General features: G+C 36.4%; 1 protein-coding gene across 1 annotated transcript; it reads left to right on the forward strand.

Moving 5' to 3' along the window:
* Window positions 1-6: 6 nt before the first annotated feature.
* EXD1 (exonuclease 3'-5' domain containing 1) lies at window positions 7-23382 on the forward strand. The gene is made up of 11 exons (XM_010989344.3): window positions 7-174; window positions 4607-4675; window positions 8343-8400; window positions 8683-8810; window positions 10376-10434; window positions 13093-13179; window positions 15080-15184; window positions 15267-15347; window positions 17204-17347; window positions 18063-18254; window positions 22267-23382. The coding sequence occupies exons 1-11, from the start codon at window positions 42-44 to the stop codon at window positions 22918-22920; spliced, it is 1710 nt and encodes a 569-aa protein (XP_010987646.2). The 5' UTR covers window positions 7-41; the 3' UTR covers window positions 22921-23382.
* The last annotated feature ends 1194 nt before the right edge of the window (window positions 23383-24576 follow it).

The raw sequence follows: 24576 nt of genomic DNA on the forward strand, positions 1-24576 counted from the left end.
ACTTAAAGATTATCTGAAGACTGCTCTTGGAGTCAGACAGCATGGATCCCAGCAGTGACTACCATTTCCTCAACCAGATTTTGTGGAGAAGAGTGAAACTCACATTGGTTTGTGGCATCTTTGAGGGAGTGCTTCAGCATGTGGACCCTAACAAGATTGTTGTCCTGAAGAAAGGTTGCATTTTATTTCTCACAATCTTCTGCCTTTTACAAGATTAATAACTGAGTTTGGGTGATGGATCTGGGCTCCCTTAGCAACTGGGAGAGCAGCAGCATTCCTATTTTAGGGGAAGGGTGGGAGGAAGATTAGAATGCAGTTTTCCCTAACAGAGCAACATGGCTGCATATGCTGGCTTGTCCCACTTTTGTACTTTTATTAACATGATAGTGGACATTTTCAATATATAGCATTTTTTTAAATTGCCTACTTCTTTTAATTTCTCTCAATATGCACTTTAAAATTAAAAATAACCACTCTATAGATAGAATTGCTTTTGGCTTCAACAGACAAATTCACAAAGCCAGTAAGGGGTTAATTTTTCTCATGCAAAAAGAGGTCCAGAGGTAGGCTGCTGAGGGATAGTGCAGTGGCTCAAAGATGCCAGGAGTGATCAGGTGTCTTGTGCTCCTGCTCTGCCATCTCAGTGATCATCTATCATCCTCGTGGTCACAAGGCAACCTCTACACCTCCCAGCTTCATTTCCAGTTCATTTATAAAGGATACGTTTCGGAAACTGCCAAATGGAAGAGATTTATAGGCCAGGTATGTGGAAAGGGGCTCAGAGTTTCTACTTTCTCTGGAAGAAAGGTGGACTACCCTTTCAGCTCCTCCATGTGTTAAAGCTCCAATATAATCTTTATTCAGCTAGAATATTGACCTGCTAGAGTAGTTGTTTTCCTGGCATGGTAAGTTTCAAGTTCACAATTGAAACGTGTAGATGGCATTTGAGAGATTAGTGTTATTATTAAGCCATATTATGTGTTAAAATAGACTTTTGTGGGCTAGGATGGGACTATGCCAGGTTTTTTGCAATATTAATACACTGGATAATCATTAATTGAGTTTTATATCCCAGGCACCGTGCTGGGTACCAGGGATGTGGATAAGAATAACATGATCTCTGTCCTCAAAAAACTTAGTCTAGTAAGTAGACACATAAACAAATAGAAAGATATAATGCAGATATAGAGGGATGCATAAGGTACTATGGAAACACAAAATTTCAGCTTATTTACATCTGAGAGTGGTAGGGTTAGGACAGTGGGGAAGGCTTCCCAAAGAAGGAATTGATGGTGGAACTGTATAAAGTGTTAGGTTTAACTTCATAGGATTTAACTGGATGTGGAATGAGAGGCAGGTTGTTATATGCCAGTGGTTCTCAGACTTTATCTGTGCATCAGAATCACCTGGAAGACTTGTTAGAACACAGATTGCTGACCACACCCCCTCACAAGAGTTTCTTGATTCTTAAGGTCTGGGGTGGGGCTCAAGAATTTGCAATCTAACAAGTTTTCAGGTGATGCTGATGCTGTGCTTGGGAACCACGCTTTGAGAAAACCATTGTTTTAGGGAGAAGTAGCAGCATGTGCAAAAATATAGAGACATGCAAACTTGCATTCAGAAAACCTAAGTAAATTTCAGTGTGAGGATGTGGTGAGAGACAAGGCTGGAAAAGGGAAGTAGGCACAGGACAGATCAGAAGGACCTTACATATCATAACATTTGGATACTTCTGAAAGCAAAGAGGAACAATCTGAAATATTTTAAAGTAGCGGTCATAGTTTTTCAGATTAGTTGCCTGAAATTTTTAACGTTGTGTTAATTAGGAACCATACTCATTAGATGCTAGAAACAGATTTACTTCTGGTGGCTTAAACAAATTAGGAGTTTATTATCTCATATAAAAGAAGGCAGATATCCCAGAGCTACTGTGACTGTCTCCAGAGTTGTCAGGAACCCAGGATTCTTTATCCTTCTGCAGTACCATCTTTACCACATGGTGTCAAACCTCAAGCTCATATGATAGCTGGTAGAATTATAGACAGGAGGAAGAAGAAGGATGGGGGGCTTTGGGAGTGGGGGAGGATATTCCTCCCAGCAGAGTCAGTCCTTTTAAAGACATGTCCTGGAAATCCAATAGACCACATCTCTGCAGGGAGACTAAGCACATGGTTAGCCTGAATCAGTGGCATTGAGTAAACAACAATCAGTAAATGCCACATGCTTGTTCAACAGAGTATTCAGTTCAGATGAGATATATTGGTGTATTTCTCTCTAGTCTTTAATTACACAGATTTAATACAGTTGACATAAGTTGAGTATCTCATACATACTCTTTTTTCAGTTAACGTTATAGCAAACATTTTCTCATGTTATTTAAAACTTCAATTTAATGGCTAAACATTTTAAAGCAAAAAGCTTAAAAAATTTAAAAATATTTATTATATTTTATAATTATAAATCACAGTAAATTATAATTATAAAATAATTTTATACTTGTGTATTTCATAATTTATAAAGTATGACAAATTATAATTATAAAATACAATTTAATATTTGCTATATTTTATAATTATTTTCTTACGAACAGTTCATAGAAGTGAAATTACTGGATGAAAGTTTTAGATATTTTACATATTTTTGATACATATTTCAAAATAGTTTTCAAAAAGGGTTGTGCCTTTTTACTTTGCTCCTAATAATGTGTGAGTGAATTACAGTAAATAATCTAGCCTTGGATTTTTTTAAAAATGCAGATATGTAGCTTTCCTCAGTTTTTGCTAGCATTATAGGCAAAAGTGATATTTCTTTTGGTGTGTTTTAAAAAATATTCCTAGAGGTTGAACATATTTCTTTATCCTTGTTTAATAATTTTATGTACTATTTGGACAAAGCAGGGGTTGACATCACTATGACAGCAGTGTGAGGGAAGGTTTGAAGTAGGTAGAACCTAGAGACAAGAAGAGACAGGGAACTATTAAGATAATCAAGGGACCCAATAAAGAGAAAAGGATGGAAGTCAGAGCTAAAGCTTGACAAGGAACGGAGAAGAGAAGACAGATTCTAGAAATGCTTAGGGAGAGGGGTAGTAACCTAGTAATCAATTAGGTAGTCAAAGAGCAATGGAAAATGACTCCTACACTGATGACTCAGATTAGGTATATAGTACTGTTATTGTTAGAAAGGGGAAGAGGAACTGGTTTGTTGGTTACTGGGAGAAGATAATGATTTCAGTTTGAAAATCTTGCAGTAGGTCTGCTATTAGTTGAAAATGAGAGTGGAGCTCAGAGAAATAATCCATACTGGAGAAATAATGGATATGAGGACAGCTAGGAAGTGGATGTGATCATACATACATATAAGGAAAATGGATGAAGAACATAATTCTAGGGACTACGGATGTGAAAGAGGCAAGAGTGGTGGTAGAGGCAACTAAGGAGACCAGAAGGAGCAAACCAGGGACAGTGGAACACTGGTTACAAGATGCATATTAAAATCACTGAGACCCCTCCATTAAAAAAAAAAAGTGAGGAGGTGGGTAGAGCTCAGTGGCAGGTCATGTGCTTAGCATGCACAGGGTCCTGGGTTCAATCCCCAGTACCTCCATTAAAAAAATAAATTAAAAATAAAAGTAAAATCACTGAGACGTAGGTTTGAATCCTGACTGTCTTTTACTAGCAATATGACCTTGAGCAAGTTATTCAAACTTTCTGAGCCTCAGATTCTTCCATAATGGAAATAATGATATGCCTATCTCATTATGTTACTGGAGAATTAAACGTAGGCAGATGATTAGCATGGTGCCTGGGACAGAGTGAGTGCTCAGTATGATGTCTCTAAGTAATTAGCAGGAAGAGAAATAAACACTCAGAGTGTCCTGTAATCCAAAGAAGAAAGGAGAGAACAGTATTGTCAAAAGATGCAAGGGAGCCAAGTATGGTAAGACTGTAAACTTTTTCTGGGATTTGACAAATAGGCAGGTGGTGATCTTTGACCTCAGTAAGAACATACTCAGTGGATTAGTGTGGGTGAAACTCAATTATTTTGGATTGCTGAGAGGTATGGAAATATACAGCTGCTGTAAGCACATCCATCTAGAAAAAAATGACACTATATTGTAGCCATGACATATAAGCTTCTAACTCCCTTATCTACTCACAGAAGAACCTGTAATTGGGCCAGGAGTTGGATTGTTGTCCCTGACGATTAATATTTTGAGCATGCAGCATGCTATAAAGCAGGGTGTGGACTCTAGAGGTAGTCAGCTGCCTTAAATTTTTTTTCTGGATTTAGGTGGACTAAAAACCAGTAGAAATATAATACATAGATAGTCCTTAGTCCCAAAGGCCTTAGAATATTCTTGGAAGAAGTTTAAATACTTCTACCCTTTTAGTTTCTTTTGGACCATCCTGGAGTTCCCTCTGTTCTTTATACTACTTGTTTCAAGGATCTACTTTATAATTCACTGTTGACTCTCTATTCCTTGGGGAAAATAATTTGGGGATTTTTTATAAAACTCAGATTTGGGAATTTTTGAGAGGCATTTTTCTTATAGTTTTAGGGAATGTTACTCTTTATTAACCAAATGAATTGTTTCCTGTAACAGTGAAGAATGTGGAGACCGGTCGAAGTGTCCCAGGAGTGAAGATGTTTTTTGGACATGAGATTGTGAATGGTGAGAGCTGTATGTCCCCTGAATACTGGTATTGGGATTTGCAATAGCAGTAAACTCACTGCTCTGCCTCATTCCAATATGTGGGGGAAACCCCCACAAAATGAGATGTTATCTTGCATTTATGAACTCTTAAAGTTGGTATTGGAGAACTGACCCTTATCTTACTGTTTTGCTAGGTACTATGAGCAGAACAGTCTTAGAGAATTTTAATCATCTTGATTTTACAATGTGAGGGCTGCTGGTGCTCATTTCTAGAAACTCAGCTAGCAGGCAGAATTGGGAATCTGAACAGAAAGGAAATGTCTTGCTCAGCAAGTGAGTTTGTCACCACAGGTTTGGGGATTTTGGGAATTGCAGGAAGCAGCCCTGTTCTTTATCTCTGCCAGCAAAAACCATTTAGCAAGACTATGTCCAAAGGTTTCCCTAAAGGACTAGATATTGAAGTTCATCTTATCAGTGTGCTTCAGACAAGCCAAGTGGGATAAGAGAAAGGGTTGGGAGCAGATGTGTTGTTGCTTTCAGGAACTCAAAAAGGAAACCCTCCTACACTATAGTGGGAATGTAATTTGATGCAGCCACTATGGAAAACAGTATGGAGATTCCTTAAAAAACTAAAAATAGGCTTGCCATATGATCCAGCAATCCCACTCATGGGCATATATCCAGAGAAAATTCTAATTTGAAAAGATACATGCACCCCAATCTGTATTGCAGCAGTATTTACAATAGCCAGGACATAGAGGCAACCTAAATGTCCATCGACAGACAAAGAAGTTGTGTTATATATACAGTGGGCTACTACTCAGCCATAAAAAAGAATGAAATAGTGCCATTTGCAGCAACATGGATGGACCTAGAGATTGTCACTAAGTGAAATAAGTGAGACAGAGAAAGACAAATATCACATGATATCATTTATATGTAGAATCTAAAGAAATGGTAGAAATGAACCTATTTACAAAACTGAAACAGACTCACAGACGTAGGAAACAAACTTATGGCTACCAGCGGGGAAAGGAAGGGAAGGGATAAATTGGGAATTTGGGATTACAGATGGAAACTACTATATATAAAATAGATAAAACAATAAGGTCCTACTGTATAGCACAGGAACTATATTCACTATCTTGTAATAACCTATAATAAAAAAGAATATGAAAAAGAAAAAAATATATATATATAACTGAATCGCTATGCTGTGCACCAGAAACTTAACACAACATTATAAATCAACTATACTTCAATTAAAGAAAAAAAGAGCTCAAAAGCAAAAAGCTCTCCAAGAAGGAGCAAAGATATCTGAGTGTGGGGTGGAGGGGGTGGGGAATGGGAGAACTGGGACCTGGCAGAGCTTTGCATTTCTTACCATTGGGGCAGCTATGAGGAAAGGAAAGGACTCCTGGAAATGAGAGATTACTGTTGCTTGAAAGATAACTTTGTTTTGTGAGAGAAGTAGACTTGAGCGAGAGATGAAAATCTCACCAAAGTAATGACTGCCAATCCAGACCCACTTCAAGGCAAACAAATCCATCCTTTCTCACTGACTATGCACTGTCAACGCTCTTGGTCCCTTGAACACCTTTTTTAAATGATGGTAGTAGAGGGATTCTTAATTGTGTTTCAACTGTTAGGCTTTGCAGTAGAGCAGAGCTCTGAACTGGGAAGAAAGCTAGACTATGGATGAGTTTGTAAAGAGAAATGAAGGAATCAGTGCCACTATTTCCTAATTCAGGAGAAGGCTGACCGCTGACCAGCTTTGTGTACACATGCACTCATTTCCTCCTAAATTCATTCTCAGACTTAGCCTTTGTTCATAATTTTCAGGCTTCTCCTCCTTTCTTTGCTCTGTGGCTCAATCAGCCTTGGAGGGGGGTCTCACTGAAAAGCACTTTGAATGAGAATTATCGAGATGAAGGATAATAATTGACTAATCAGTATTTTTAGTAAATTTTACTGTCTTAGCTGCAGACTCAACACTTCTAGACAGTGCAGGAGAAAGAGTCGTTTGAAACATAATGGCCCTTGAGAGGCTTTTTCCCTGAAAAGTACCTAAGTGTACTTAATTGAATCTAAGATGCCATTAATTATAAAGCACATTATTTCTTTTCCCAACCTAAGAAAGAAAAAAGAAGCTGCCAATTAAACTGTCTTATGCATTTACTGTAAATCATATCCAATTTCAAAGCTGTTTAAAATATGCATCTCAGAATCAATGATAAACAATATTTCCCTGTATTCCCTGCACTATTAGGTTAAGAAGAAATGATTTCAGAATCTCTGTGGAATGTTCCTCTCATACTTCTTTTGTGACTTCCAATCTAGCTTTTATTACCTTTCATGTCACTGAATTGTCAATGCACCAGCCTGTGAGAGTGGGAGGGACAGATTTGTGAAAGATTTAAGGGAAAAGCCCCAAACAGTACATAATGTGAGGGAAGATACACTAGGATGGGAATAAATAGGAAAGTAAAGATATCTTTAACACCAATCTGCATGGCCACAGAGGTGCTCTGGAACAAAAAGGGTAGAGGGGAACATGTAGAGGTTCCTAATCCTGCTAAATGACCAAGAAAGCTATGCAGGGCTGTAAATGGGGTCTTCAGACTCTTGGGCATATATCCAGAGAAAACTCTAACCTGAAAAGATACATGCACCCCAATGTTCATAGCAGCATTATTTACAATAGGCAAAATATGGAAGCAACTTAAATGTCCATGGAGAGATGACTGGATAAAGAAGTTGTGGCATGTGTATACAGTGGACTGCTACTCAGCCATAAAAAGTAATGAAATAATGTAATTTGCTGCAACATGGTTGGACCTAGAGGTTATAAAACTAAGTGAAGTTAGTCAGAGAAAGACAAATATCTTATGCTATCACTTACATGTAGAATCTAAAAAAGGACATGAACTTATTTACAAAAGAGAAAGAGACTCATAGACATAGAAAACAAACTTATGATTATGAGGGAGGGGAGGAAGGAGGGATAAACTGGGAGTTTGGGATTGGCTGATACAAACTACTATGTACAGAATAGGTAAACAACAAGGTCCTACTGTACAGCACATGGAACTATATTCAGTGGCTTGTAGTAACCTGTAATGAAAAAGAATATGTATATATATGTGTAACTGAATCACTATGCTATATGCCAGAAACTAATACAACATTGTAAATCAAAAAATGAAAATAAAAATTTTAAAAATGAAATTAAAAAAAGAAAATGATATTTAAAAAAGATTAGGTTAGGTTGGGATTTCAAAATGTAGACTAGATAAACAAGGTTATACTGTATAGCACAGGGAAATATATACAAGATCTTGTGGTAGCTCACTGCACAAAAAAATGTGACAATGAATATATGTATGTTCATGTATAACTGAAAAATTGTGCTCTACACTGAAATTTGACACAACATTGTAAAATGACTATTACTCAATAAAAAAAATGTTTAAAAAAAGGAAAAAAAAGATTAGGGATCTTCAGTACTTTGGATAGTTTTTTCTGCTCTATTTATTGCTGGTGGATGAATGTGCCTATGGACTAACATTTCATTCCCAATTACTGTCTGTGGTACATAGTCAAACTAGGGGTGGTGGGGTAACAGTGGGGTAGTTAATTGCTTCAGTTTGGAAACCCTATTGGAAGCCATTTGGTTATTTTACAGTGGAACTACTGGATGAAGTGGAACAAGGTGCAGTGAGAGAAAAGACGTCTTCTGTTAGGTATGATGGAATAATTTCCTTAATTGTGATGTTACCCAAATGTACACATTAGGGTAGAAAGCCTTAACTCTAAATCACTAGCAGTGTAATTCCTAAAATGACAATTATAGGCAGGTGATTCCTTCCACCTTTAGATGATATCTTCAAATCAGTGTAAACAGTGGATGAATGTGTTCTCTATGAAAGGTCCAGAGTCCTTACTACTGATGTGTGACAAGATATATGTATGGCATTAGCAACAAAGTACAAGTTCACCTAAGTTGTTTTTTTTTGTAAGCATAGTCTAAATACGGAGAGAACCACGATGGATAAAATGAAAGATGAAGACCTCAATGTATTTGAGCCTGCTTCTCCTGCCGCTGAGGCACCAACCACCTCTCTGCTGAATGACCTCAAGTACGGCCCGTCAGGTGAGTACCAGGGCTCTGAATTTTTAGGCTCTTATGGTTCAGAACTCTTCAGAGTTGGTGTAGCCCCAAATCAAAGTTCTATATGGAATTCTCAGCTAGGCCATTGTTTCTCAGGTCTGTATCATGATTCAATTGTTTATTTAATATTTGAGTGAACAGTATATGCCACACACTGGGGATACCGAAGATTGGTACCTCTACGCTCTTTTAGTTATGGTGCAGGAAACAGACACTGAATTAGATGAATTAGTGTAAAATATGGTATTCTAGTGCCAGGTGTTAAGGGGAAAAAAAACAGACAAGTAATGTGTGGAGAGGATGGTTTTAAAATTTTAGAGTGTCTAGGACAGGTCTCACTGAAATGGTGACATTTGAGTAAAGGCCTGAAGGAAGTGAGGTCTCAAGATATATGTATACCCAGGTAAATGAGGATTTAGGGGGGATGTTTTTCAGCCATAAAAAAACAAAAAACCAAATGCAAAGGTTTGAGATAGGAACATGCCATGATCTTGAAGGAACAGCAAGGGGATCAATGTAGCTGGAGCAAGGAGAGTAGTGGGAGATGAAGTGGGGTGGGTGGGTCATGGAAGATTTCATAGATCATTGAAGGCACTTGGCTTTTCCTCTGCAGTGAAAGAAAGCCATTGGAGGTTGTTTGTTTCTTTCATTGCCCTAATGACTAAGGATGTTGAGGATTTTTTCATGTGCTTATTTGCCATCTGAATATCTTTGTGAATGTCTATTCATTATCTTTTGTTCATTTTCTTATTGAATTTTTTCCTTATTATTCAATGTTGAGAGTTCTTTATATATTCTGGATACAAGTCTTTTCTCAAATATATGCTTTTCAAATATTTTCTCCAAGTCTATGGTTTGTCTTTTCATTTTTTTAAAGCATCTCTTGAAACACAGACAATTTAAATTTTGATGATGTCCAGTTTATCCGTTTTGTTTCTTTTGTGGGTTATGCTTCTGTTGTAGCTAAGAAATTTTTTCCTAACTCATTCATTTATGCTAGTGGATGAACTGTGTCCTGTGCCACTCCAAGTTTTTAGAGTTTGGGAGATGAAGAACTGTATATTATGCTGTACTGCTAATCTTTTAAATTACATAATTAGAAAAATAATTAACTTTCAGGATCCAGAAAATTCCAAAAGTGTACCATTGACCCATCTCCAGGACAAATTTATTTTAAACTGAATTTATTTTTTATAATGAACATGCTTTTAAAAAGTGCATGTCTTGAAGTATTCAAGACACAAACCTATGATAAGAGAAACATTACTGGATTATCACAGGAAATGTAAATAGTTCATTTTATAAGATTATCATCAGTGGGGCTTTTGTTTATTCTCAGTTGACAAATAGGATGCTAAGTGTTCACTGTGTGATGGGCTAACTCAGTTGATAATGAAGTAGTTCTCAGTGTGCTAGACATAGTATCAGTAGTTCTAGACATTTGAGTTGCAATAGAGTAGCCATTGAGGAGTATTGCTGAAATTAGTGGGAGGGCTATTCCATTGCCAAGGAAGACACATATGTCTAATTCCATCATTCTCCTGTAGAGGAAGAGGAGGTGACATACACAGTCATTGATCAGTTCCAGCAGAAATTTGGTGCTGCGGTAAGTACTGCCCTCAGTCATTCCTGGTTTTGTCTGCATATGGGTATCATGTCTGTCTCATAATTTCTCTCTTATTATAAGATCATTAATGTTTTCCCTAATAATTTAACAAAATATTTGAGTGCCTGCTACATGCTAGGCATAGTTCTGAGATCTGGCGTAAAACAATAATCAAGACAAAATTCCAGCCCTTAAGGAGCTTATTTTAATGCAAGAATATAAACAAATAATTGTATATCAGCTGGTGATAAGTGCTATGAAGAAAAGTAAAGTGTGGCATGGTGAACACAGTGACAGGGAGTTCCTAGTTTATTTAGGGTAGACAGAGAAAACTTCTATGGAGAGGTGACATTGAATCAAAGACCTGAAAGAGGTAAGGGAGCTAACCATATAGATATCTAGGTAAAGAACTTAAAGAAGGCATAACTAGCAAGTGCAAAGGCCCTGAGGCTGAAGCACACTTGACTTGTGTAGAGAAACAGCAAGAGGGTCATTGTGGCAGGGCCACAGTGAAGACAAGTGGTAGGAAATAGAAAGGGGCAGGAGACAGATCAGATATAGGGCTTTTTAGACATAAGGATTTTGAGTTTGACTTAAGTAAGATGGAAAGCCATTGGCAGTTTTAGGGGACAGTCAATTTTTTAACTTACATTTTTAAAAGACCACTCTAAATATTTAGTCAGTTTCTCAATAATCATTTATTTGAGATGTGACACTAACTATTCAGCCTAGGATATGGTTCACAGATAGAGTCTGTGAACTCTGTCTGTGGGAGGGAGTCATTAAGCTTTCTGTTTAGATGCGCTTATGTTCATGGATGCATAGGTGTATTTTTAAGGGAGAGTTAACTTTCAACAGATTAAAAAAAACAGCTTTATTGAAATATAATTCATATGCCATAAAGTTTACCAATTTAAAATGTACATTTCATTGGCTTTTAGCATACTCACAGAATTGTACATCATTCACCATAGTGAATTTTAGAGCATTTTTAATACCCCAAAAGGAAATCCCATACTCCTTAGCTATTACCTCCAATCCCTCCCCAGTCTCCCAGCCCCTGACAACCACTAATCTATTTTCTGCCTCTATGAATTTGCCTGTTTAGGACATTTCATATAAGTGGGATCATACAGTGTATGGTCGTTTGTGATTGGCTTCTTTTGCCTAGCGTAATATCTTCAAGGTTCATCTGTATTATGGCATGTATCAGTATTTCACTTATTTTTATTGCCAAATAATATTCCTTTGTATGAATATACCACATTTCATTTATCCTTTCATTATTTGATGAGCATTTGGGTTGTTTCTACTTTTTGGCTGTTATGAATGATGCTGCCATGAACATTCATTTACAAGTGTTTGTATGGACATGTTTCCATTTCTTTTGGATAGATACCTAGGAGTGGATTGCTGGGTCATGTAGTAATTCTGTGTTTAACTTTTTGAAGATTGGCCATACTGTTTTCCAAAGCTGGTACACCATTTTACTCTTCTACCAGCAAGCTATGAGGATTCCAATTTTTCCACATTCTTACTGACACTTCTTGTTATCTGTCATTTTAATTATAGCCATCCCGATGTGTGAAGTAGTATCTCATTGTGGTTTTGATTTGCATTTCCCTGAAGGCTAATGATGTTGAGTATCTTGTCACGTGCTCATTAGATATTTGTATGTCTTCTTTAGAGAAATATCTATTCCTTTGCCATTTTAAATTAAGTTATAAGAATTTTTTATATATCAACAATTTCTTTAAAAAGTCCATGACAACAGCAACAAAAAAGTGGGATAAGAACTTTTGCTCTGGAAACTTAAAGTAGTAGTTGGAAATTCCTGTCAATAGAGAAATACAGCTTTTGTTTCTAGTTTTGCAGACTTCTTGTTGATTGAGGATGGAACAGAAATTCCGTTTCCTTTTTTCATCATTGATGAAAGATACTCAGAATGTAGAACACTTTATGCCCTGTAAAGGAAGATAGTGTAAGTCACTGTGCCCTTCTATTCTTGAGTAATTTATCTACCTGTAAAATGGGGAGAATCTTGTGCCATGTAGATATTTTCATGGATTATGGATTAAGGATTTTGAATTATCTAATGTTTTGAAATAGGATAAGATTATAGATCATCAAACCAGTATGTGTTTCCAGGATACCATTGTATCAGTTTTGAGCAATGAAATGAATCCAAGATTTTAAGGAACCTGTTGAGTCTGTTTCTCTCATTCTGAACAGTAGATACTTTGAGACTCAGCCCCCATGTGAGTTCCCTTTAGGTATGGTAAATTGCCCTGTGTTAGATCACTGTGCTTTACATGAGGAATCTTGCCATAAAGACTAGAAATCTTTCACTGTAACATCAGTGGTAACAGGAGATATTTGACTTTTCATTCTTATTAGCGTTTGTAATATGAATGATTTATTTTCCAGTTGTGGAATAATTTTGTGAACACTAAAAAGAGGATCAGAAGCTTTCGTTATGATGTCTGTGTGTTTGTGTGTGTGTGTGAAGCAGACGTGTTTTGGAGTAGACAAATTTTGTAAGTTTGAAAAATATGATCCACTTTGTTTATTTCTAGCAATTTTACTTATGCCATTCATGATATCATAATTGCAACATTTATTCCCTGGAGATTTTTGTTTTCTTCTTTTTCTTATCAGATGCTCCACATCAAGAAGCAAAGTGTCCTGAGTGTGGCAGCGGAAGGAGCTAATGTGTGTCGTCATGGGAAATTATGTTGGCTTCAGGTAGATTTCTTTAAACTTTTTAATTTTGAAATAATTGTAGATTCACTGGTAAATTTATTTTAGTTATCTTTTTTATGTTACCCCACTGTTACTGACCTATAACTAGATTGGAATGTCTTTCAGTCTTCTAGTACTCAGTTTATTCTTTTCGAAAGAGCTTCTGTCTCTGTAGAGATTTACTTTTATAATCATCACTGCTGTCTCACAGGCTCTCCTTGAGCTCTTCTTTCCCAGCTCTGTTCTCTCACTTTAGATACACAGAGGATTTCTTACCTTTCCTTCTGGGCACATTTTCTCCAGCCAGGTCCTTGGACTTGTGTGTTTGATTTTTTTAATCGCAGTATCACATACCCTATGTATTAAAAGCGAAGCAATAATAATAATAATGGTAGAAGGCTTATGAGGAAAGAAAAATCCCCACTCCATTGATCTCTTCAGAGGTGCTGCATTTTTTTAAAGAATCCAGTAACAAAGTTGTTAGCACTTTTTTGTACAGCACTTTTGTATAGCACTTCTACGTTTTTCATTTCATGCTTCTTCTGGGAGCCCTGTGATATGACTATTAGTCCATTTGATGTCCCATAAGACCCTTAAGCTATCTTCATTTTTTTCATTAGTTTTTCTTTTTGCTGCTCTGAATGGGTGAGTTCTACTGCTTTGCCTTCAAGCTGACTGATACTTTCTTCTGCTTTATCTGGTTTGATGTTGAACCCCTTTAGTGTATTTTTCAGTTCAGTTATTGTATTCTTCAGGTCTGCGACTTCTATTTGGTACTTATATTTTCCATCTCTTTGTTGAAGTGCTCACTGTGTTCATCCATTCTTCTCCCCAGTTTGGTGAGCATCTTTATGACCATTACTTTTAATTCTTTATCCGGTAAATTACTTATCTTCATTTCATTAAGTTTTTTTTCCTGAAGTTTTATCTTGTTCTGTCATTTGGAATATATTCCTTTGTTTCTTCATTTTGCTTGATTCTCTGTGTTGGTTTCTATACAATAAATGGAACACCTGCCCCTCCCAGTCTTGAAGGAGTGGCCTCATGTAGGAGATGAACCTTGATATTCAACCCTGACTTGGTTGTCTCTCAAATCTCTGTGCTTGTCCAAGCAGCCTATTATATTTTTAATAGCTCCCAGGAATTGAGAACATGCCAAGACTTGTCAGTGTCCCGAAGGGGAGGATCTCAACACCTAGATTCAGGGTGACTGGAAGCCAGACCCTCAGGCATCAGCTTTTTAAAGTATGCAAATATATACACAGTCTTGTGGGACCACAAGCATAAACCTTGCTGGCCACCAGAGCCAAGTAATATGGAAATGTCCCCTGAGTGGCAGTTGCAGAATCAGGGCTCCAGACAAGTGTATAAGCTCTTTTCTAGGTGATGCAGTGAGCTGGAGCAAGGGAGTGTGCCATGATGGAGTCCACAGCCTAGGTTCCTTATGTCCCCTGAGAGCAGCTCCACAGCCACTAACATGTGCCTGCCCTGAAACCTGCCCCTCAGGCTGAAGCTCCAGGACCCTAACACAATCATGCATATATAGAACTTAGAAATGACATTTTGTGTCATTAAGAATGAAATACTGTTCATTCTGCTTAAACCTCTAATCCCTAGGTATCAGAATGTCATGAGTGAGACAAAACATTTTAAAAAAAAAAGTAAAAAGGCTAATCACCAGCTTGTCCTTTCCTTTTGAAAATCACAGTGATAGTTTTTAATATTTTGCTTTTTTTTAAACTTAAGATAAATTTAAACCTGATTTCCCTAAGAATCATTAAAACACTTATTGTTTACTTTAAAGATGAGGATGTTAAATATTTTTTCACATGTCTTTCTTAATCCTCAGGTCTCCTTCCCTAGTTTTTTCTTAAAATATGTATGTCTGGATGGTCTATTGTAGGTGGCCACAAATAGCCGAGTTTACTTATTTGACATTTTCCTTCTGGGAAGTCGTGCTTTCAACAACGGACTTCAGATGGTATTAGAAGACAAGAGAATTTTGAAGGTGAGTCTGTAAGCTGATTCTTCTGCCAGTGAGAATAGCAGCCAGGTTCTAATAATACTTTTTCTGTCTTCTGATTCCTTAGGTTATCCATGATTGTCGTTGGCTTTCTGATTGCCTATCTCATCAGTATGGAATTTTGCTGAATAATGTCTTTGACACACAGGTATATGCAGGGAAACACTGAATTTAATCCAGGGTACATAAATCCTGTAGAAAATAGGCCTTGTCTGATGAAAGATTGAAAGTCTTTTTGTGTATGCCTCATTCCTGCCCACTTCTCATGTAAGATGTTTGTACAATATGTGAGAACATTTGGTGAACTGCAGAAGCACTGCAGAGAAGTTATTTTGGATTTTTCCTCCATTTTGCTCCAGAATTTGTCAAATAAGAAGCAAGCTCCATACTCTGTAGCATTCAGAAACTCGAACAATTTGAAGTTCATTCAGAAATCTAACATGAGACTCTTAGTGTAAACTGAACAGTCACGTCTGTGCCTTCACTAGTTAAGGCTAGTGGCTAATTAGCATCTAGCTCCAGGATGCACGTTGTCCCAGATATGCCCCCAAATAGCCTGAAGATATGTGATTTTTCTTTCATCTAAAGGATCCCAGAGGAATGAGAAATTCCTAGACTATATTAGATCTTAGAGCTGATCTGGATTTCTGGTTTGGCTGTGAGTTTTCATTACGTTTTCTTTAGGTTCTTCTAGTCTTCTGTTTATGCCAAGAAAGGGAGCTCTTGAATATATAAGCCTAGAGCCTTTGGAGAGGAGTTCAAATAATGAGTTAGCCAATTCTTTTTGAACAAAAATTCCTGAAAGTTCAATTTTGTATTATTGTATGTGGTTTAAGTTTGCTCTGTATATCTGCTTAAAATGAACTTGGTGCCACTTCTCTTGCTTACATGTTCCTTTGGGTCTTCTTTCAATATCATTAACTACATAGAGATTGCTTTTGTGCTGCTGCAAGATGTGAGAGGATTGCTCATTGTTCCCTTGAGGCCATCAGGCTTCTTGTTGTGACCCCATATGTATTGTCTAACGAACATATTGGCATGTCTTTCTGTATTTTTCTTCTCAGATTTTCATAGTGCAAGAAGCAGGAATTCAGAATTTTTTCAGTTTCTTTCTCTTTAACACAATGTATTAGTTTCCTATTTGCTGTTGTAACAAATCATCACAAATTTAATGCCTTGCAACATAAGTTTACTTTCTTACAGTTCTAGAAGTCAGACATCCGAAATCATTTTCACTGGGCAAAAAGTCAAGGTGTCAGCAGGGCTGGTTTCTTCTGGAGGCTCTGAGGGGACAGTCTTGTTTCCTTGCCTTTTCAGCTTTCACCTGTGTTCTCTGGCTTCTGGCTCCTTCCATCTTCAAAGTGCACCACTCCAGTCTCTGCTTCCATCATCACCTTCTCCTCTGACTGTAGTAAAATCTCCCTCTGCCTCCCTCTTATAAGAATGCTGTGATTACATTTAGGGCTCACCCAGATAATCTCCCTATCTCAAGATCCTTAACTAATTACAGCTGCAAAGTCTATTTTGCCATATAAGATAACATTCACAGGTCCAGGGATTAGGAGGTGGATATTTTTGGAGGCCATTATTTAGCCTACCACACACAGATAAATAATGGTTCCAGTTCTTAATTTTGTTAGCTTTCCTTATCAAAACTTTACCAGAGTTGCTAATAAGTAATAAAAATAATTCTCGAATTTTATCTTCCTTTTCCCATTCCCCAAAGGCACCAAAGAGTAGTAAATAACCATCAAGCAGCAAATAAAAGAAGTGGAAAAGAAAATAGACAGGGACACATAAAAGTTGGGTGATCTTTTTTCTTTTTTCTAATTTTTCAGAATAAGTTGACTCAATAACTTTAAATTTTCTGATGGCGTTGTCTATCATGTGGGTCCTTGGTGAAAATGGTATTTAAAGACATTTCTCTAAATATATTTCTGTTATTTCTGTCATGAGATAGCTCTCTGTATATAATGGTCTGTTTGTCTTTTTTTAATGACACAGGTAGCAGATGTCCTTCAGTTTTCCGTGGAAACAGGCGGCTTTCTTCCAAACTGCATCAGTACTTTACAGGAGAGTTTAATCAGACACCTTAAAATAGCCCCTAAATATCTCTCCTTTTTGGAAGAGAGACAAAAAAGGATTCAGGTGAGTATTAAAGGATGTCCCACATGACATTAATTTTTTTCAAGTGTTTTTAAGCGGGCTTGTTAGCATACTATATAGAGAAATGACAGCTGCCAAGTAAGCATATGAGCACTGCCAAAATCTTAGTTGTTCCCAATGGGAACAGTTTCTTTGTGGTCTCAAGTAGATAAAAGCCAGCATCCAGATTTGTTGGTTATCAATTAAAAAGTATTCTGAAATAAATTTTTAAGTTGGGCAAGTGGGGATTTTATTGGGAATTTGGATGAAGGCAGTGGGACCAAAGTAAGGTAGAGTTTCTTCGGCTTCTAATAGCTTTGCATGCAAACTTAGTTCATGACCATATTGGCTGCAATTTTGGCCAAATAATCAATCCTGCTGCCTCCAGTTTTGAATGAGAAGTCCTGAGATCTCTCTCTCTCTCCCCTCCTCCCTCTCTCTCTCCCTCCCTCTCTCTTTCTCTCCTCTCCCCCTTCCTCCTCTTCCTTCCCCCTACACCTCCCCTACATATACACATTCACTGTATACACACATAAAGTGTGTGTGTGTGTGTATGTGTGTGTATATTCTCAGAAGGCTAGCCATAGTGTGAAAGTAGAAGATAATAATTGAAGAAAATTATAGTAATGGTGTTTTAATTTAAGCAGCGCTTAGGTAAACCATTATTTTCTTTAAAGTTTTGGTTACTATTCAGAGAAAATTGTTTTGATGTCTCTAGGAAAACCCAGAACTGTGGTTCAAACGACCTCTTTCACCCTCTTTGCTGAAAATTTTGGCCCTGGAAGCTACGTACCTACTCCCCCTTCGCTTGGTACTCCTGGATGAAATGATGTCTGACCTAACCACCCTGGTGGACGGATATCTAAACACTTACCGAGAAGGGTCTGCAGACAGGCTGGGAGGCACGGAGGTAGGTGCCACTCTTTGTGGCTTCCAGGATTTCTGCTTCTGCCTCATTCCTCATGATGCTCACCCTTAACAGCTGCAGCTGATTTCTTTTGGTGACTTGCTGATGAATATTCTTGAAGGGGCTATAGCTGGGGCTTAATTCATCCCCTTGAGCACTTTTTCACAATATTAAATTATGTTTCCAGTAAATATTTCTTTTCAAGAAAGGGTAAATTTAATATTTCATTAGTTATTTTTATGAAGCCAGCATAAAATAAGAAAACTTATATTGTTGGCAAACCATTGCCCTAAGGCCAAGTCTGGCCTATGACCTATTTTTGTACAACTCACAAGCTAAGAATGATTTTTTACAGTTTTAAAGGATTGTTAAAAAAAAAGTTTGCAAAAGAGACCGTTTGTAGCTCACAAAGCCTAAAATATTTCCTATTTGGCCCCTTATGTAAAAGTTTGCAGGCTGCTGCTATAAACCATTCTCACTTAGGAATACTGAAACAAAATCCTAAATAAAATAATAGCATGTTTGGTAAAAACCCCACTTAGATGTATTATACTTTCCTATTAATGTGTCTCTGGATTCTAGTTGCAAGTATGGTTCAATATTAGGAAAATCTTTATTTTTACTGGAGCCAGGAAAGTCTTAATCATTATCTCATAAATGCTGAAAAAAATTATTTTGTAGCTTTTTTGTATTTTGGTCTCACTGTTTAACAAGAAAAATGACATAAAAGTCCTTGCATACCTTGTTCAGTTGGAGAATTTTAATTTTTTTCATTTATCATTATAAAGCCAAGGATAATTTTATAACTTTTTTTGTATTTTGCTATGTTTATTGCAGAAAAAAGTTTGATAATATTCTCTATATATTATTGATTAAAGCTGGAATAGCTACTTTAACATGATAAAACATATATCTCAATCAAGAAGACTATAGAATGTTTCATTGGAAACATTAATATCGACAAAAATACAAAAATGGTGACTATCACCACTGCTTTAGCAGTTTTTGAAGCTATTAACCAATGAGATTAGAAACAAAAAATGAACTATTAAAATTGAACAGGAGAAATAGGAAGTATGACTTGCCTATGATACACCTGAATACTGATGAGAATCAACTGAAAAAGAAAAGGCAATTTAGTAAAATGGATACAAATATAACATAAAAATTAATAATTTTTAATATCTATATCCATATAATAATTAATAATATCCATATACACAGCTAGAAAATATAATGGGAGAAAAATCCATTTATAATTGTAATAAAAATTATTATCTAGAAATAAATCTAACCAAAAATGTGGACTATAGAGATGAAGAAAATGTTAAAATATTACTGGACGGTATAAAAGAAGACTTAAATGAATGGGGACACTGATTATTTTTGGCTATCAATTATTCCTAAATTAACATTTAAATTTAATTTTATTCCAAGAAAAATATTAAAACCAGAATTATTTTGGCAAACTGCGATTAGAGTGTTTATAGAGATAAATTAGCATAAATACGAATAGTCCTGTCAGATATTAAAACATATTATAAGCCTACACTAAATGCGACTGGTACATGTGTAGGCAGATTGATGAAACAGAGTAGAGAACCCAGAAAAAGATCATATATATATGCCACTAATAGTTGGGATAAAGAAAGAATTTCCAATCAATAGAAAAAGATAATTATTTAGCAAATGGCCTTAGGCAATTGACTAACCATTGTGGGAGGGGAGAATCAGAGTTGGATTCCTGTCTCTTTCTTTATACCAAAATAAATCCCATGCATTGAGTATTTATATAAAAAAAATGGAATTACATAATTATTGGGAAAAAATAGTATTAAAAGAAAATTATCTTACAGTAGGGAATGCATCTCTCCAACTTTATTAAGGAATAGTTGACAAAATTAATTGTGTATATTTAAAGTGTTCACTGTGATTTTTTTTCCTTTTTCAGTTTTATTAGGTAGAATTATTACAGTTTGACTGCACATATACATTATATTGCATGTAAATACATATATACAGTGTACTGCACATTTTTTTTTAGTTTACATATATGTACTGGTCATTGTTTCTAAGAACAGTTTAGAGCTTTAGCTTGATAAACTTACAGTTATCATGATGATTTTATATACATTTATATTGTGGAATGATTACGAAGATCAAGATTAATTAACACATCCATCACCTCATAGTTAAGTTTTTTGTGTGTGTGGTCAGAATGCTTGAGATATACTCTTAGTAACTTTCAAGTGTATACTACTGAACTATTAACTATCATAACCATGCTGTATATTAGATTCCCTAGAATATATTCTTATAACTGAAATTTTATACCTTTTGACCTACATCTCCCTATTTTCCTCTTCCACAACCCCATGACAACAACCATTCTATTCTCTGTTTCTATGAAATAATTTTTTTAAGATCATATCATTTATACCATATCTCTTATCCGTATCACTTACACCGTACAGTATTTGTCTTTCTGTGTCTGGCTTATTTTACTTAGCCTAATATCCTCCAGGTTCAGCCATGTTGTCATAAATGGCAGGATTTCCTTCTTTTTATGGCTGAATAATATTCTACTGCATGTATATATACACCACATCTTTATCCGCTTACCTGTTAATAGACGCAGGTTGTTCACATATTTTGGCTACTGTGAATAATGCTGTGGTGAACAAGGTAATGTAGGTATCTCTTTGTGATCCTGTTTTCATTTCCTTTGGATATGTTCCCAGATGTGGGATTGCTGAACCATATGGTAGTTCTGTTTTTAAGTTTTTGAGGAACCTCCATACTGTTTTCCATAGTAGCTGCACCAATTTACATTCCAATCAACATTGTAAGAATTCTCTTTTCTCCACGTTTGCCAACACTTGTTATCTGTCTTTTTCATAATAGCCATCTTAACAAGTGTGAGTTGATACCTCATTGTGGTTTTGGTTTGCATTTCCCTGATCTCTAGTGATGACCAGCACCTTTTCATGTACCTATTGGCCATTCTTTGGAAAATTCTTCGCTCATTTTCAAATTAGATTATTTGCGTTTTTGCTGTTGAGTTGTATGAGGGAATGCTTTTCTATGCAATACAGAAATACTCAGAACTCATAGAAGATTAATAAACTTGACTTAAAATTTTGTGTGGTGAAAATACTATAAAGTCAAAGGGCAAGCAAAGGGAAGAATTAATTGCCTCATGTAACAAAGAAGATATTTTCATAATATATTCTTTTGTTTGTTTGTTTGTTTGCTTTATGAGGGGGAGGAAATTAGGTTTATTGATTTATTTCTATTTGGAGGAGGTAATGGGGATTGAACCCAGGACCTCAAGCATGCTAAGCATGTGCTATACCACTTGAGATATACCCTCCCCCCAATATATTATTTATTGTAGCATTTATATAATGACAAAATACTGGAAACAATCCAAATATCAATCCAAAAAGGTTTGGTTAAATAAATTATGGTACATTCATACAGCCCTTAAAAATTCCAATATGGAAAAATCTCCAAGACTATTTTTTAGTGAGAAAAAAATCAAAATGAAGAATATACAGAATAGTATGTTACCATTTGTATAGAATAGTTTTATAAAGAGTTATAAAAATAAAAAGGGGAAAATAAAAACTGAAAAATGTAATGATAAATATTTAGTAAGGAATCATATATGCATGGACTATCTCTGAGAGTCTACACAAGAAGCTGATTTTTAGATGATGCACCTGCTAAGGCAACTGGGGTGAGGTTGGAGTGGACACTCACTTTCATCATATAACCTTTATACACGCACGCACGCACGCACGCACAAACAACACACACAAAACTGGATTCAAAACAGTTACATTACTTGAAAAGTAGTACTACTTTAGTTGAAGCCACTAGAGGGTGGTATAAGAACACATTTGAATATACCCTTGCTTGCCAAACATTTAAGTATAGTAGTAGAAATGATTTTATGGACCATTTTCAGAAGGTCAGTTATAATAGACTTGTGTTCATTTTCTTTTCTTAGCCTACATGTATGGAACTTCCGGAGGAACTGCTTCAACTCAAGGACTTCCAGAAGCAGCGCAGGGAGAGAGCTGCAAAAGAATACAGGGTGAATGCTCAGGGACTTCTAATAAGGACAGTACTACATCCAAAGAAATCAGTGACAGAGACAGGAGGGAAAGAGGGGAAAGTAAGAGGTTTCTTACTTTGTAAAAATTCTAGGCTCGATAAAGCTGCAAGTTTTACAGCTCATAAGGATGTAAATTTGCTGAAAGAAGAATCTGAGAGTAAACAATCCACAACAGAACCTCAACATCTACCTCACATAAAGGAAGAAGCCAGTGAGGATTCCAGTAACAAAGTCACTTGCCCTGAGTCAGAGGGGTTGGAGGACCAGAGAATAACTCAAAAAGAACACCGTAAGATTCCTAAACAAGAGTTTCAGACAAGTTTATCTTTGAGAGAGGAGATAGAACAGTTACTGATTGTGGAAAACAAGGAAGATCGAAAATGTGCACAAAATGTTTCAGTGTCTCCTTCCCTTCCTCAGGAAATCAGAGTGTCTCCAGGTGACAGCTTTCATCCTTTTAGAAAAGCTGTGCTTCCCACACTTCCTCCCTGTCCAGCTTTGGAGAAGACTGATTCCTGGATAAATCCTTCTCCCATTCTGCCTTAGAGATCTGCAGTTTGTTCTTGAGGCCATAAAGGTGGCTTATTTGCTCTACCATCAGGGCCTTCTTCAGTGCCTAAGTTCCTCATGTTATAAATTTGGTTTTGCCTCAGTCACAGGCCTTGGGGAAAATTATATCCTCTTGCTTACTTCTGTATTCCTGGAATTTGATTAGAATGGGAATGAATAAGTTAAATAATGGAAGAAGTACGTTTTCTGATTATGTCACTGTGTGGAAATGTTCCCTGTGGCCAGAGTGAATTATTTTTCATAATTTGGGTTTCGAGGATTTGAAGAAAGGAAAAATCTTAGACTTAGTGCCTGGAAGAATATTTTTGTGTTTTGTGGTTTGAAGAGGGTTGGTAAAACTCCTAGCCATAAGTTTAAAGAAATTGGTACCTGAAACTTTACCAGTACTTTTGTCCTTTTTAAAATATTAACTTTTAATTTGTCAATTATACCTCCGTAAAGCTGAAAAATATTAACTTTTCGAATTTTGAATGTTTTGTCTGTCTTAGGTCATAGACAAATAATAGTCGATGTTATGACAGGAATCAATATCCCAGTTTTAATTTCTTTTCATTCCTAGACAAATAATAGTTGATGTTATTACAGGAATCAGTATCCCAGTTTTAATTTCTTTTCATTCCATTTACTTTTAGAGAGTTTTGTCCATTTTCCTAATAAAGCAGGTCTTCTTTAAAGTATGCCTGTTACATACACTTGTGGTTTGATTCCACTCTGTTTGCCTGGAGTTGGTATGCTTTCTTAGGGTGAAAGGAAGGCAACTTGTATTGAGATGAGCCCTTTTTATATTGAATACTAGCAGGTTGCTCACATTGTGCGATAACCAATAAACCTGTTTTGGCATTAGGTTATTTCTCACTTGTCTTCATTGGGTCAGGGTAGGAATAAATTGGAATATGTCTGGGTTTCTAGGTCTAGAGTCCAGTACAGGAATCTGTAATTTGACTGTTATACAGGCCTCTATTCCTTATTGATCTGAGGGGAATCTTCGGGGCATTCTGCAGTTAGGAACATCCTTGTCTGCATTCGTTTACTCTGTCATGAGTACCACTGAAAGAAGAGCTGTGCCTTCCAAACTCCAGAGTCCAGGTCTGGTCTAAGCTTAAGATGAAGGCAGGCCTAAGAGCAGTCAACTCAGCCCTGCAATTTCTGTGTCCCGCTTTGTCCGTAGTTTAAAAGGTCATTTGGGGCCAGGGTGGTATCTGGTTCATCTTGGGTGAATGCATATTCAGGCTGAGCCCAGGATGTGGTTAATCTAGGTTTACTCTGAAAAGGACATGAATTTCTGTAAAATTCCTAGAATTGATTTAGCTTCTGATAGAACCATTAAGTTGTCACACACAACATATATACATAGATACATGTATATATACAGGCTACAAAAAAAAATGTAATATTCTTCATATTTTAAAAAAGAATTTTTCTTTCGTAATATATGTTTTGTGACTAAAAAAGAACAGCAGGAGTGTGTTGAACGTTTGCTGTGTTGCTCAATATGGTAGCCACTAACCATTAAGTAGCTATTTAAATTTAAAATTAATTAAAATGAAATACATTAAAAAATTCAGTTCCCCAGTTGCACTTGCCATATGTCCTGTACTCAGTAGAACCAATGTGCCCAGTGGCTACCATATC

The sequence above is a fragment of the Camelus dromedarius genome, chromosome 5 (assembly GCF_036321535.1).
Source record: "Camelus dromedarius isolate mCamDro1 chromosome 5, mCamDro1.pat, whole genome shotgun sequence".
NCBI lineage: Eukaryota > Metazoa > Chordata > Mammalia > Artiodactyla > Camelidae > Camelus > Camelus dromedarius.